General features: G+C 39.8%; 1 protein-coding gene across 1 annotated transcript in view; it reads left to right on the top strand.

Annotated features, from left to right (window-relative positions):
• Positions 1–4,988: 4,988 nt before the first annotated feature.
• The window catches only part of exoc3 (exocyst complex component 3), a 31,170-nt gene continuing 21,143 nt past the window's right edge, over positions 4,989–15,015 (top strand). The window contains exons 1-5 of the mRNA XM_033651375.2: positions 4,989–5,142; positions 6,042–6,247; positions 8,191–8,410; positions 8,589–8,761; positions 9,275–9,487. Of these exons, the coding sequence (XP_033507266.2) occupies positions 6,104–6,247; positions 8,191–8,410; positions 8,589–8,761; positions 9,275–9,487 (750 nt within the window). The 5' untranslated portion in view covers positions 4,989–5,142; positions 6,042–6,103. The remainder of the gene's footprint in view (positions 5,143–6,041; positions 6,248–8,190; positions 8,411–8,588; positions 8,762–9,274; positions 9,488–15,015) is intronic.

The raw sequence follows: 15,015 nt of genomic DNA, 5'->3' as shown, positions 1-15,015 counted from the left end.
GCTACAGATCCTACAGACCACATTGACGATGCTATTGAGGTATTTCGCCACTACTCGCGTTAATGGAGGACCAAATTAAGGAAGCTGCTAAACTGGATTTAACGGCGATGCAGCTGGGCGTGCACGACGACGGAGACATTTTAAACGGGCAATGCTCGCTTGTTTTCGGCACCCCCGAGGCATGGATACTAATGACGTCAGATTCTGGGTGAGTCGTTGATCTCTACTGATTGGTTAGGGAAAAAATCAAATTCCCTCCCCCTTGTAAATCGCCTTCAATGGAAGCCATGTCAGACTGAAGGTTCTGGGAGCTTCAGTCTGACACTCAGGCTACCTTTTGCCTTTAAACACCTCGGGATCCCTCAGGAGGAGCATGAAAACGTTGCTGGGGAGAGGGACATCTGGAGTACTTTGCTCTGCATGCTGTCCCACAACTCCACTGAATAAGAGGATGAAAATGGATGGAGATAATTCAGATTTATGTTTTTTGCAGTTTTGCTGAAGTAAAACTTTAAGCAGAGGTTTCAAAACTTTTTATAGGGGCCACATGGAGAGGAAACAGTATAACCATGGGCATGTGTATTTTCATTTAAAATTTTATTTTAATCACTTTGTGCTGTACATGTGAATCTGCAGTAAGATTATTATATAAGGTTATCTTTATACCTGCTGATGTGTATTACAGACTCTGATGGTTAAAATTGAAATTCATTGGGATTTTTTTTATTTTTTTTTTTTCATTCGAGAGAGTGAAAGGGACCTGAGTTGCAGAGACATCTACATAAATCACTCAGGATTGCTCACTTCAACAAGGTTGTAAACTTCAGTGTTGTCACTCTGGATCCTGATGTTTTTAATCTCTCTGTGCATCTGTCCCAACAAGTAGCTGTGAAGCTAATTTACTCCACTGATAATGTTTATTGCATACTCATTGGCTGAAAATGAATAATGATAGGACCACCTCTTCAGTAACAGTAGTTAAAGGTGAGAGGCTTTAAAAGTACCCCTGATGAGTCACACGTGGGTGTTGATGAGTGTCAGTGTTCATGTCTGGAGTGCATTTTTGTGATCTGAGCAATAACAAAGAAGGAGCCTATGGGGAGATGAAGTGACAACCAGCCGCCTTCTAGTTGCAGATAAAACAACAACAACAATAATAATTACAATAATAATAGTAATAACTTTGATATTTCATATTTATTTCGAATTGCAAAAAGAAAAGACATGAGCATACCAACAAGCAGACAGACAGAAAGAAAGTAGTATTTACAAATAATGAAAAGCTTCATGAAAAGCAATTGTTAGTTTATAGTTACTTTGATTTACACATTTGAAAAGGAGTGGAAGTGTAAACTTATTAAATCCCACCCCTTCTCCATAATTGAGTCATGAGTGAAATGAAACAGGCAACTTCCTCACATAGATAAACCTATACCTAACATTTTATACTAAATATACCATTGTTATTACCTTTTAACTTTGTCTCACAAAAACAACCCATACAACAGTAATTACCAAATATATATCTTATGAAAATCTATCTATGAATTACCATATTATGAATTACAAGTATGACATGACTTACAAGTATAAACCAGTCTAAATGTATGATGTATATAATACCAATTGCCTTTGCCTTACAAAAGAAATATTAATATGAAAACAACATATATATCTTCATCAACTTGTCCTGTTATCTTTTAATATTTCAATAAGTGAACATGTGAATTACACAAAGTATGAATTACACTAATACATGCGTGTACACTATTACCCATAAATGAATAAATACTTATTAACATATTAATATATTGTTAATTAGCCCTGCGATGGTCTTGACCTGCTTCACTTTGTTTAAAACTAAAATGCTTGTTGACAGTTTAGTGTGTACGTGTTTGATGTATGACTTTCAGCTGATTTTCTCATTGTCACTCCAAGAAATTTGATTTCATGCACCTTTCATGCAACACCTTTCAATGTTTACCCCATACCTGAATCTGTATTTGTGTGTTTCACCCACAGTTATCAAATAACATTATTTAGTTTTGTTCAAGTTTAATGATAATTTGTTTCTATAAAACCAAATTTTTAACTTACACATTTCTCTACTAATATCCCTTAACATTTGAGGCAAATTCTCTCTAGAGCAGAAAATATTTGTATCATCAGCAAACGATACCAGTTTCAAAACATTGGATACTTTACATATGTCTTCAACATAAAGGATAAACAATTTAGGGCCCAACACTGACCCCTGGGGGACACTACAAGTAATGTCCAAACATGATAGAACTCTCCCAGCACAAATTGCTGTCTTCTACTTAAATAACATTTATGTTCATGTTGTTCCAGTTTATTGATTAATATGTCATGGTTGATTGTATCCAAAGCTTTTTTATGGTCGATAAATACGTCAGCTGCATATTTTTTTGTGATCTATAGAGTTTGAAAATTCTTCAGTTGATTCTATTAATGCAAGTGTTGATTTGAATCCATCTTGGCTGTCAGTGAGCAACTTGTGCTTTTCTATGAATTTGTCTAATCTGCCATTAAAGACTTTTTCTAGAATTTTGGAGAATTGTGGAAGTAAAGAGACAGGTCTGTAATTTGTGAAGTCATGTTAGTTCCCAGTTTAGTAGAGCGGTATGACTAGCTATTTTCTTTTTTTTTTTTTTTTTTGGAAATGAACCGGTGTGGAATGATAAGTTGCAGATGTATGTTAATGGTTTTGAAATCCCGTCAATAATCTTTTTCATTAATGTCATATCAGTTTCATTATAATCAGAAGAACTTTTGTTTTATACATTTTTTTAACAATATCCAGTGTTTCTCTCTCATCCACTTCTGTAAGAAACATAGAGCTGGGATTTCTATCCATCAGCTTATCATTCCCTTCTTCAGATGTCCCTGGATTTCCCCTGTGAGCTCAGGTCCAGCACTTACAAAGAATTTATTAAAACTCTTAACCACATCATTCATATTATAAACTTCCTTATTATTATCAACGAAATACTGAGGATAATTCATTTGTCTATATCCATTTTTTTTAATAATGTTAGGTATGTCCAATATTCCTCTAATATTGTTTTTATTATCATTTAATAATTTCTAATAGTATTCTTTCTTGCTTGTTCTCATAACATTAGTTGGGCTTATTTTTATATTAATTTGCCTCTTTAGTTTTGTGTTTTATAAAATCTCTTGAGTGAGTGATCGTTTTGCTGTCATTGTGTTGCACATTATAAAGTGATGGGGCAAGTAAAGAGGGGCTTTGTGATTACAAATCAAAAGGGATTTAGGAAAGGCAGGACCGCAATGGACCCATTTCTGTGTTTAGAAGATGAGGTGAGAAAAGCCCCGGCCAGCAAAGAAACTGTGGCTGCAGTTTGTTTTGATGTGGAAAAAGCGTACAATGGTAATGGGTGGGGCAGGTAAAACGTGCTGGAAAGTCTTGCATGTGGGTGGGGAAAACAATCTGGCAAAGAGTGTGTGCTAGAGAGGTTTAAATACCATGCTGATTGGCTGATGAGCTGCAGCTGTGGAGGCAGGTGTGTGGAATGGGGTGATCAGGTGAGAGTGGCTGGCAGGAGTGGAAAAACACTGGGAGAGCAGGGGAGCAGAATGCAGGCTGTGACAACACTGTTATGGAGAGGAGGATTGTTCATGAAGTGACATCAAATGTGAATTGAGGGAAACATTGTCAACTGGATTAGGGATTTTCCAAGTGGAAGGTCCATTCAGGTCAAAATAGGATCAGAGCTCTCAGAAAATCATGTTGAGGAAACTGGCACGGCCCAAGGGAGTGTTATAAGTACTACAATATTCTCAGTGATGATAAATGATTTGAAAGTTTACTCTCAGGCATTAGGAGGTCTCTGCATGCTGATGATTGGGCTTTGTGGAAGAGGAGAAGAAATGCAGATCATGTTGGCCTGGTTAAGAAACCACAGGAAGGTATAAATCATGATGTAAAAAACTAAAGTTATGTTCTTCACAAATAAGAAAATTAGGGAAGGACTAAATCTAAAGTCATGTGGAAATAATCCAGAGAGAGCTGAATGCTTTCAGTTTTTTGGGAGTACAGTGTGACCAAGGCGATAGTAGTCTACATCAGAAGTTTAAGCAGAAAAGAAGAAAAGCAAGGAAGATATCAATGTCATAAGGTCTCTGTCAGGGTTAGAATGGGAATCTGATTCAAATACGCCTATACATGTCGCACTTATTCTGGATTATTATTAAGCCTGAGGGAGGCAGTAATGCAATTTAAAGATGTCAACTGCCAAAAACCCCAAAGAAATTCATTATGCCATCCACAGACCCTAAAGGAAATTAAAGGAGAAGCCTTAAAAAAGTAACACAGTGGACAATAGTGTAAAGATACACTGATCATCACCAGTGCAAGATATTCATATTTACAGGTGGTTCAAAAGAACCAGAGACTGGGCATGTCGGTGCTGCATTCTTTATGCCTCATTGTGAAGTAAAAAAAAAGAGAATATAAGACCATCTGCCAGTGATTACAGCTGAATTCATTAGAATATTATTAGCATTACAATGGGTAGAGAGAATAACAGTGTTGCAATTGATAGCTTGTCAGTGCTTTTGAGAAACTATCATGAAGGACTGCATGCAGGGAAAAAAAGGAATAGCCTATGGGGACCTAAGTGACACAGGAAGACATCTGTACAGTAGTATAGGAGTATAGGACACAGACACACAGGATAAAATGAAAGCCTCCATAGAATAGGGAGGCATCCTACTGGACGCACTTGTAGACTGAGTGAATAAAAGGATTAACTGAGTAATGGCACAGTATTACATTAGCGAATCTACGAGGAAAGACATCAAGGAAGGAAGCTTCTATTTAATTATTTAAAAATAATTGAGAGAATTTATTTATTTTTTCTTGGCAATCTACTGCTTCGCACCCCAATCCAGTAGGTGGCGGTAATGTAATGCACCTGAAAGATGGTTTGCCAACTGCCATTACACTCAAAGAAGAAGAAAAAGGAGAAGCAGCTGGCCTGGGCGGAGCTCCAATGAGGAACCACAACAACATAACGTTGTCAGAAATATCAATGTTAGATTTGTAGAAATGCATTTTATCCTCCCCACGTTCAGTCCCTAAGTGAAGTGCCTGAGGTAACGTTCATATTTTATCTTGGGCTTGTACAATGAGCTTGTTTTACAGGCGTCGAGATAGTGTTAGCCTTTTCCGTTCGTTGTTAGCTTAGCTTATGCTGTTAAATTTAACGAGCCGGGAAGTTTAAGTTAACGTTTATTAGTAGTGTTAAGCATTTTTTTAATTTTACAGTATATGTCACAATAGTTTATCTAGCTGCTGTGCACAAGTTGTCAAAATAATAACTAGCGTTACGCCAGCGTTAGCAAGTTAACCGCTGGCTTGCTAGCTGTCACTAACTTAGATAACCACACAGAACGAATGTTATTTGACACTGCCCTACTCTAAATCTAAAGAAGCGAGCTAACAATCTAACAAAAAGCTGAGTAGCTCTAAGAATTTTTTGACAAAGACTGTTGGAACTGTCCTGTGCTCTCCGGTCACATTTTGTCCAGTGACCCGTGTTAACTGTGGAGAAAAGAAAAAGTTACAATGTGAATCTGCTATGACAAGAGTAGACTCAGCATGAACTAAATACTAAAGGTTATAATGTTAATAGCTACAGTGTTCAAACACTAACGAGGTGTGTTCAACCTGAGGAATATTGTTGTTTCTGTATATTTTCTTACAATTGCTTTGATGCTCAACAGTGAAATTGCTGTTGGCTGTGCATGGGAAAATGGAGCTTTCAATCACCACATCGAATTGATTGCTGTGCAACAGTATCTCCATGGGGACACTGGAATTGTTGCTGAACATTTTGTATTAGTTTTGAGACACATTTTGCCAGACCATTTTTAATCTATTGATGTGACAGTCATAAAAGTAAAAGAAATCTTGAACAAAGCGTTATAATCTTTCACTGACACAGTATGTCATTGATGGTGTCTTTTAATGTATCTTAATTATTCTTTTTCAGCTCAAGAGTGTTTGCATGAAGCCTTTGGATACGACTGGTACTTAATACTACTGACCAACACTATGGAGGAGACGAGCCGGGAAGCGGTTGCCACGGCAGTGCAGCGTGTGGCAGGAATGCTGCAGCGATCTGACCAGCTGGACAAGGTGGAGCAGTACAGAAGAAGAGAGGCACGCAAAAAAGCCTCTGTGGAGGCCAGGCTGAAGGTGATGTGTTAACAGACAGTGCAGTATAGTTCTGTACACACTCCTCCATTTTACACATCTATTCACTCACTGCAAAAACATTTGCTTTCAGTGAAATGTCAGCAAATAGTCAGTCATCTCTAGATGTCAACAGTTAAATATGCAGAGGTAATCCATTTAAAAAATAGAAAAATAAATGAATAAAACAAGCAGAACAAGAACTGCAGTAATTAGTCAACAGTCCTCAGAAGCTGGAACCAGGGAATGGTTGGTGTTTTTTCTTGATAAATTATTGTTAATTTAAAAAAAAATCTGTTTATCAAAATTGTTGTTGATTCAGTTTCAGTTGAATCAGTAGTTAGGTTTTCTTCATCTTGAGCAAAAGCGCCTAGTTTTATGAAAAGACCACCTTTCCAGCAGTGAAATACTTCTTTAACTTTAGCTTAATTTTAGTTCTGGTTGTAAAAAACACTTTTATGCACTCAATAAATATATTTCTCTCATATTTTGGTTGCAATTTTTTTAATTCTGGCTTACTGTATGTTCACACCAAAAGCTGCCAGAGCTGCAAAGGCAACAGGTCTAATTTATTTTCAATGGATAGTGGTGACCAGAGGCGTTTTGAGCTGCAAAAGCGATGAGCGGCGGCGTTTGGCGAATTGAGCTGGAAAGGAAAGTTGAAGACTGGTTAACTTTATGCAAATTAGCTATGACGCGTTTGAGCTGCAAATGACCAGCAACCAATCGAAATGTAGATGTCCATCGCTTGTGTTGAACCCAGAGAACATCCTTGGAAACTTTTAGTTCCTACCACACATTCGTTCCTACTTCAAAACAAGCAGCAAGCTGTCAAACTGATCTATGTTAAGCCTGAAGTAGCTCTGGAACCTCTCCCCATCCAGCCGCAGCTCCCGCACCAGCCGATGATATTCCCTGTGCTGTTCACAGCCTGGGAGGATATCGTGAACCCAGACCTGACGGCAGCTACATCCACGCAGGTACCACACGGCGGCACAAATTACAAGAGTGTCTTCTTCCATGTTGAATCGATACACAAGTGTGGACAAGCGCACGTACTTATACAATTTCTTTGTGTTCTGGAACGCTTGTTATTAGCGGGAATGCAATTCATTTGCTCTCCTTATCACCAGTTTAACTAATCGCGCTGTCGGTACTCAAACCCAAACCAGTGACAGTGTTTCCCCTAGGTTTACAGCTTTGGGGGAGAATAACAAATCAAAAATGTTTGCTCATAATTGGTTTGGGTTTGGCCCACTTGACATGCTGCTGTGTTGTGCTACGGTGTATTCAAGTGCTGGAATTTGTGTGGAATTTATGTGACAACGCCTCAACGCAACACAGGCTGTGTGTGTTTAATGTTTAATGTCAGACATATTTAGACTTTTTGTTCTGTTTTCATTGTCCAAACGTGAAAGTTTCTGTACTCAGGCAAATGCACAAAGTCACATTTCTGTGCTCCAGCCAGTAACCTGCTTTGTGGCTCCTTTAAATTAAAGCATAATCGAACGTTCAGAATTTGACGTCATGAGCGACTTGAGCTGCTTTCACTGCCACAAATATTTTACCAGTGGCGCTGCTAGAGCGAATTCAGCTATTTTGCAGCTCTGGCAGCTTTTGGTGTGAACATACAGTTAATAAGCACTTCTTTTCCAAGATAACTAAACACTAACAGATTTGAACAAATTTAGTGACCAAGAGAGAAAAATATTTATTGATTATATAAAAACTCGTCAATCTTTAACTAAAACCTGTGAAAAATGGGAGCAAAAAGAAAGGTGTTGCATATAATGCTTTAATGTATTCAACGGTGACCAAGCATACATGGTAATTTGACACATAATCTGTAAGAAAGCAAGCATTCATCATATCCCATACCACAATTTTATTATTGACACAAAGTGTAATAATTCTAACTTTTCTTGATGGCCCCTGATGTCCTTCAGGCAGCCATCCAGTCCCAGCTGGATGGTGTTCGCACTGGACTGACCCAGCTGCACAGTGCCCTGCTGGATGTCAAAGACATCCAGGGCTCACTGGCTGATGTGAGTAAAGACTGGAGGCAGAGCATCAACACCATAGAGAACCTGAAAGATGTCAAGGATGCTGTAGTCCAACACAGTCAGCTGGCCTCAGCTGTGGAAAACCTTAAAAACATTTTCTCTGGTAAGTTTAGTTCAACCCCACCTAAAAGATGTCAACCATTGTGCATCCCATCACAGGCAATTTAGTGTCACTGTAGAAACATCTCAGGCTTTAAGCAGGTTTGACCCAACAAGCAGTCTTTAAAGTGTAACTGGACTCACAGAAAGCTTCTCCCCTGTATTCTTTGCTGTGTGTACAGTTCCAGAGATTGTGACAGAGACGCAACAGCTGATAGAGCAGGCCGAGCTGCTGCAGGCCCACAGGAAGCTGATGGAACTGGAGTGTTCACGTGATGACCTCATGTATGAACAGTACCGTATGGACAGCAAGAACACCAGTGACATGAACCTCATCTCCATTTACTTTGAAGATGTAAGTTTAAGTGATAGAGGTTCAGAGTGTCATAGCATATTTGTGAAAGAGATGAACCTCATACACATCGTCAACACCATTAGTGACACACCAAGGGACTCTTTTCTCTAACCAGTCACTCACCCTGATACAAACTCTGTTCATTGTCCAAGAGAGAAAACTGATCTGATACCAGTGCTGTTTTCTTGCTATTTGTCCTTTTTACATTTCACTGTAAAGTTACTGTGAAGTTGTCTTTGTTGCAGAAGGATCTTGTATTGTAAACTGCAGTGAACAGTGTCGTTTTGCTGCAGGAAACATACTAAATCAGTTTAAACTAAATTTGCAAACAATGAGCCTTATTGTTTCACAGTTATAAGCATACATGTGTATATGTTTTTGAGCTGAGTTTGTGGTTAGCTAAAGGTGGTTTACCTTTCTGATTGTATTCTATCTAAGACATTTTTAGTTCTTATGTAACCACAAAGGCCAAAGCTTTTAGGCAGCCATTTTTCATTCTCTGTTCCCTTCCAGGTTCAAGGGTTGTCAGATGAGCTGGCCAAGCAGTTATGGATGGTACTGCAGAGGTCCATGGTTACAGTCCGTCGTGACCCTACCATGCTGGTGTCAGTGGTTCGCATCATTGAACGGGAGGAGAAGATTGATCGACGTATGGTCGACCGTAAGAAGCAGACTGGGTTTATCCCACCTGGGCGGCCCAAACGGTGGAAGGACAAGATGTTCGAGGTGAGAGGAGGGATGAAGGATCAGAGTAATGCTCTGTAATACTCAGTTATAAAAGATATTACTTGAGCAAGTAGAATAAAGTTTATTATCTCTTTGTACTCTTTAAGGGTTGCCCCAAGGTTGAGCATGATTGAACACCTAGTTTGAGGACCGTTGTTTTTCGTCATCTGACTCTTCGTTGTCTTCTTTGTTCCTTCTTCCTTATCCAACTTTTTTTCTCTCTTTTTATTTTCCAAACCCTTTTTAGGGTCTGGGCAGCTAAGCTGCCAGGACACTATTGTAATCCTAGGTATTCTTCTTCTTCTTTCTTCTTCAGAGGAAATCATACTTTCCATGGGTGAAAACTCACCAAACTTTGCACAAAGGTCCAGTCTCATGCCAGATATCCTCAGCTGTAAACTCAAGCCAGTAGTCCTGATGGTGGCGCTACAGCAAGCATCTAAATTTAAAAACTTTGAAAATTCATAACAAATCAACCATACGTGCTACAGCTTCACAACTTTCATCAAACTGTAGCCCCAATACTGAAGAAACTTTTGTACATTTAAACCTATTATTATGAAGTTCATCTGTAAAACTTCTTAAAAACTTCTCCTCCCACAATTTTTGCTCAATTGACACCAAACTTGCTACAGAGCATCTTCAGACTGTCCTACAAAAACTACGTTTCTCAGATTTTTGATTTATCAAAAATTGAGCCAACAGTGCATCAAAATTTGACTGTAAATGGTACTGTAAACATATACATGCAAATTCTTGCTAAATAAATCTTCAATGTTCATGAAAAAAAATGACAAAATTCTAGAGTCATGGTAGATGATGTGTGGCAAATTTCAGAATTTTATCTCAAAAACTGAATTTTTGACAGCATTTTGAATTTTGCTCTAATGTGAACAATTGGAGTCAGTGTAAAAATGGCAATTTTAAACATCAGTTTTTCACTTATAGAGCAAATCAATCATTGTTACAAACAAATTACCAACATTTCCATGCTGTCTAGATGCAATATGTGTATTTTCAGATTTTTGTTTCAATAACTGAATTTTTTACAGTGGTTTGAAATCTGCTTTTCCATGCATGGACGGCTGATAAACCTGCACGTCTGGCTTAGTCAATTTGTGAAGCTATACATGAATTGTCACTGACTAATTAGCTCAGTGAGATAGAAATTGATTCTTAGTCTCAGAGGTTGTGAGTTCAAGCCTCAGCTGATGCAAAAGGCAGATTGGGTTGCTAAATTCCTAAATGTCTTCCAATTCTTCTGCTTGTTGCTCAGAATTGCCTAAAAATGCCTGGACCCGACCCATCGCTGCGCAGCAGCTATACTTCTTCCTTTTTCTTCTCTCCAGACAACTCTTCTTCCACTTTGCCTTCTAACTCTTCTTGTTCTTCATCTTTTCATCCAACTCTTCTTCCAGTTTTCCTGAGACTATATGGAGGTTGCTTTAAGGCTGATTCAAAGTAATGTTTACCATCATGAATGACAGGCCTTGGTCTAACTATCACATTCTCAGTGTTGAACATGACTGTGTTTGTGGAACATGTTAACACCACTTAAGCCCAGCATACACTGTACGATTTTTGACCGGATTTGACCCGATTTTTGAGACGCACGACCTCGGGCCGGATTTCCACCTCGTCTTGCGTCTTTTGCCGTGCAGTGTACAGGGGGGGGCGAGGGGCGATCATCTGTTCCAGAACCGCGGTCGGACGGTCGGATGAATTTCTGACATGTCAGAAATTTTGGTCGGCTGGCACAGACATTTGCACAGTTGAAGCAGAGCCACGAGCCGATTCACCAGCGTCTGTGCCTTTATCCCTCACTGCGCCTGCGCGAAGACATAGATCACACACACACACACACACACATACACACAGAGGGTGCACCCGGCTGTAGCCGGCTTACCTCCAACTCTCGTTATAAAATGGACAAACCATACTGTCCACGTCTCTCAAGCCATCTGCGAGTCCATATGCGTCGACGCCTCTTCTTTTTTGATGTTTCGGCACACAGTATAGCGCAAATCATCAAAGCAAACTGCTTGTCCTGCACTTACGGAACAAATCGGAGCTTTCAAATGTATCTTTATTGACAGCTGTCAACGGGCAGGACAGTCAGCAGGGGCCGACAAGCTGTTTTCACCCGTACAGTGTGAGCTCTCTGATCGTGCTTGATGATTGGAACGTACAGTGTGAGCACATAAATCGTGAGCTTTGGCCGCACATCGCAGACGATTCACTCGTACAGTGTGAGCTGGTATTAAGAATAAGATTTTAAAATACTTAGATGCTGACAGTTTGGAACATTATAGAATTCATGGTGAAATATGATTGATTAGCTGCGGAATAGACAAGGCATTGAAGTTTAGTTGCCTTTACCTCTGTAAGAGGTGGTTTTCTGGCCAGGGTTGAAATAGTGCATATATATGCACAGTTGTGTACAAAAAAATTGAGCTGTGCACAGAATTGTAACATTCACCATTGCTCATGTTTTGGTACGGAAATCATGGGCTGCCAGCTCTCACAAATTGACGGTAAGACTCATGTAATTGATACTGTTCACACATTGTCACAACATGTCCTTTTTCCTAAAACCAAACTGGGACACTGACACTGCAAAGACAGAGCATTACAGCGTAACGCGGAAAACCTGCTCAAGCCACCCACCGCCATTTTGTATGGAGCTAGAACCGTCTCTAAATGAATAAATGCACACAGAAATTAATAAATGCACAAAAAAGGATTCACAAATGCATTTTTTCTAAGAGGGGATTGTCTGCAGCCAATTAGATGTCTCACTCCTTTACGTACAGCCAATCACATGAGTGCCTCCCCACGAGGGGTGTCATATGACATCATTAAAGTGCATGCAGGTAGCCAGAGGCTGGAGGAGGTCAGTATTAAAAAAAAAGAAGGCTGGACTGCAGCAACATGGCGTCTGGTAACGGGAACCGTGGCAATTTAAGCGTAAGCAGTGTTTCCCCCATATTTTTGTGCTGTTACGGACTGATGCTTGGAGGGGCCTAAAAGGACGAACAAAGACTTGTGTCATAGCATTAGACATCATATATTGAATAAGTCTTGTTGAATATATGGCGTCACCACAGAAGTCCTAAAATGTCAAAAAACGTTTCCATATAAGGTTTGCTGAGAAGCACAATATTTCTACTCAGAATGTTCCTATAATCACATACAATTTGAAGCAGTTTCACTGCATATTACTGAACAGGGCAAGTCAGCTCAAATAACGTTGGAACACATTAAAAATATCCTCATTTTTAAAGTCTCATACATGAAATAAATAGATTCAGAGGTTTGCTGGAACCTTCAGTGTTATCCTGGTCAGGATGACTATTACAATGACCATGTAAATTTTGAAGTTATTTTGAACATTTTTGGGGAAAATTTAAGGGGAAATCAGCTCAAATGACATTCTAACACATTTGGGCCTTTTTCGCTGTCACTTTTGGCTGCATTGAATCAAGCCATGCCGTGCCGATTTGCATTTCCATTAAAGGCCCATTTATGCTCCCTTTACGTACAGTACAGGCCAAAAGTTTGGACACACCTTCTCATTCAATGCGTTTTCTTTATTTTCATGACTATTTACATTGTAGATTCTCACTGAAGGCATCAAAACTATGAATGAACACATGTGGAGTTATGTACTTAACAAAAAAAGGTGAAATAACTGAAAACATGTTTTATATTCTAGTTTCTTCAAAATAGCCACCCTTTGCTCTGATTACTGCTTTGCACACTCTTGGCATTCTCTCCATGAGCTTCAAGAGGTAGTCACCTGAAATGGTTTTCCAACAGTCTTGAAGGAGTTCCCAGAGGTGTTTAGCACTTGTTGGCCCCTTTGCCTTCACTCTGCGGTCCAGCTCACCCCAAACCATCTCGATTGGGTTCAGATCCGGTGACTGTGGAGGCCAGGTCATCTGCCGCAGCACTCCATCACTCTCCTTCTTGGTCAAATAGCCCTTACACAGCCTGGAGGTGTGTTTGGGGTCATTGTCCTGTTGAAAAATAAATGATCGTCCAACTAAACGCAAACCGGATGGGATGGCATGTCGCTGCAGGATGCTGTGGTAGCCATGCTGGTTCAGTGTGCCTTCAATTTTGAATAAATCCCCAACAGTGTCACCAGCAAAACACCCCCACACCATCACACCTCCTCCTCCATGCTTCACAGTGGGAACCAGGCATGTGGAATCCATCCGTTCACCTTTTCTGCGTCTCACAAAGACACGGCGGTTGGAACCAAAGATCTCAAATTTGGACTCATCAGACCAAAGCACAGATTTCCACTGGTCTAATGTCCATTCCTTGTGTTTCTTGGCCCGAACAAATCTCTTCTGCTTGTTGCCTCTCCGTAGCAGTGGTTTCCTAGCAGCTATTTGACCATGAAGGCCTGATTGGCGCAGTCTCCTCTTAACAGTTGTTCTAGAGATGGGTCTGCTGCTAGAACTCTGTGTGGCATTCATCTGGTCTCTGATCTGAGCTGCTGTTAACTTGCGATTTCTGAGGCTGGTGACTTGGATGAACTTATCCTCAGAAGCAGAGGTGACTCTTGGTCTTCCTTTCCTGGGTCGGTCCTCATGTGTGCCAGTTTCGTTGTAGCGCTTGATGGTTTTTGCGACTCCACTTGGGGACACATTTAAAATTTTTGCAATTTTCTGGACTGCCTGACCTTCATTTCTTAAAGTAATGATGGCCACTCATTTTTCTTTAGTTAGCTGATTGGTTCTTGCCATAATATGAATTTTAACAGTTGTCCAATAGGGCTGTCGGCTGTGTATTAACCTGACTTCTGCACAACACAACTGATGGTCCCAACCCCATTGATAAAGCAAGAAATTCCACTAATTAACCCTGATAAGGCACACCTGTGAAGTGGAAACCATTTCAGGTGACTACCTCTTGAAGCTCATGGAGAGAATGCCAAGAGTGTACAAAGCAGTAATCAGAGCAAAGGGTGGCTATTTTGAAGAAACTAGAATATAAAACATGTTTTCAGTTATTTCACCTTTTTTTGTTAAGTACATAACTCCACATGTGTTCATTCATAGTTTTGATGCCTTCAGTGAGAATCTACAATGTAAATAGTCATGAAAATAAAGAAAACGCATTGAATGAGAAGGTGTGTCCAAACTTTTGGCCTGTACTGTACGAAAATGTATACGTCCGTTTCAAACGATGTTACCGTCACTGCCCACATACTTCCATGCGCCCTTTACGTTGGCATGGATTTTAACTAATATATCCACCAGGAGGCAACCCAGAGTCAAAAGTTTATGACAACAACAAACTCAAAAACAAACATAGCGGCTGTGGAGGAGATAATGATAATATACCTCTTGCATAAAAGACAAAAACAGAGGCAGCATTGTAGGAGGCGGTGGTCAGTGAGGCCGTTAAATACATCGCAACTGGAGGATGGAGAATTCTTTTCTCTAGTGCTGCCGATGAGAGAAATTGAATTGTTATTTCTTCTTCCTGTCTCACTAGAGCTACGTATCGGGTAG

Source organism: Epinephelus lanceolatus, chromosome 12, assembly GCF_041903045.1.
Source record: "Epinephelus lanceolatus isolate andai-2023 chromosome 12, ASM4190304v1, whole genome shotgun sequence".
NCBI classification, from domain to species: Eukaryota; Metazoa; Chordata; class Actinopteri; order Perciformes; family Serranidae; genus Epinephelus; species Epinephelus lanceolatus.
The sequence above is the reverse complement of the archived record's forward strand: the minus strand, read 5'-3'. Positions and strand labels throughout refer to the sequence as shown.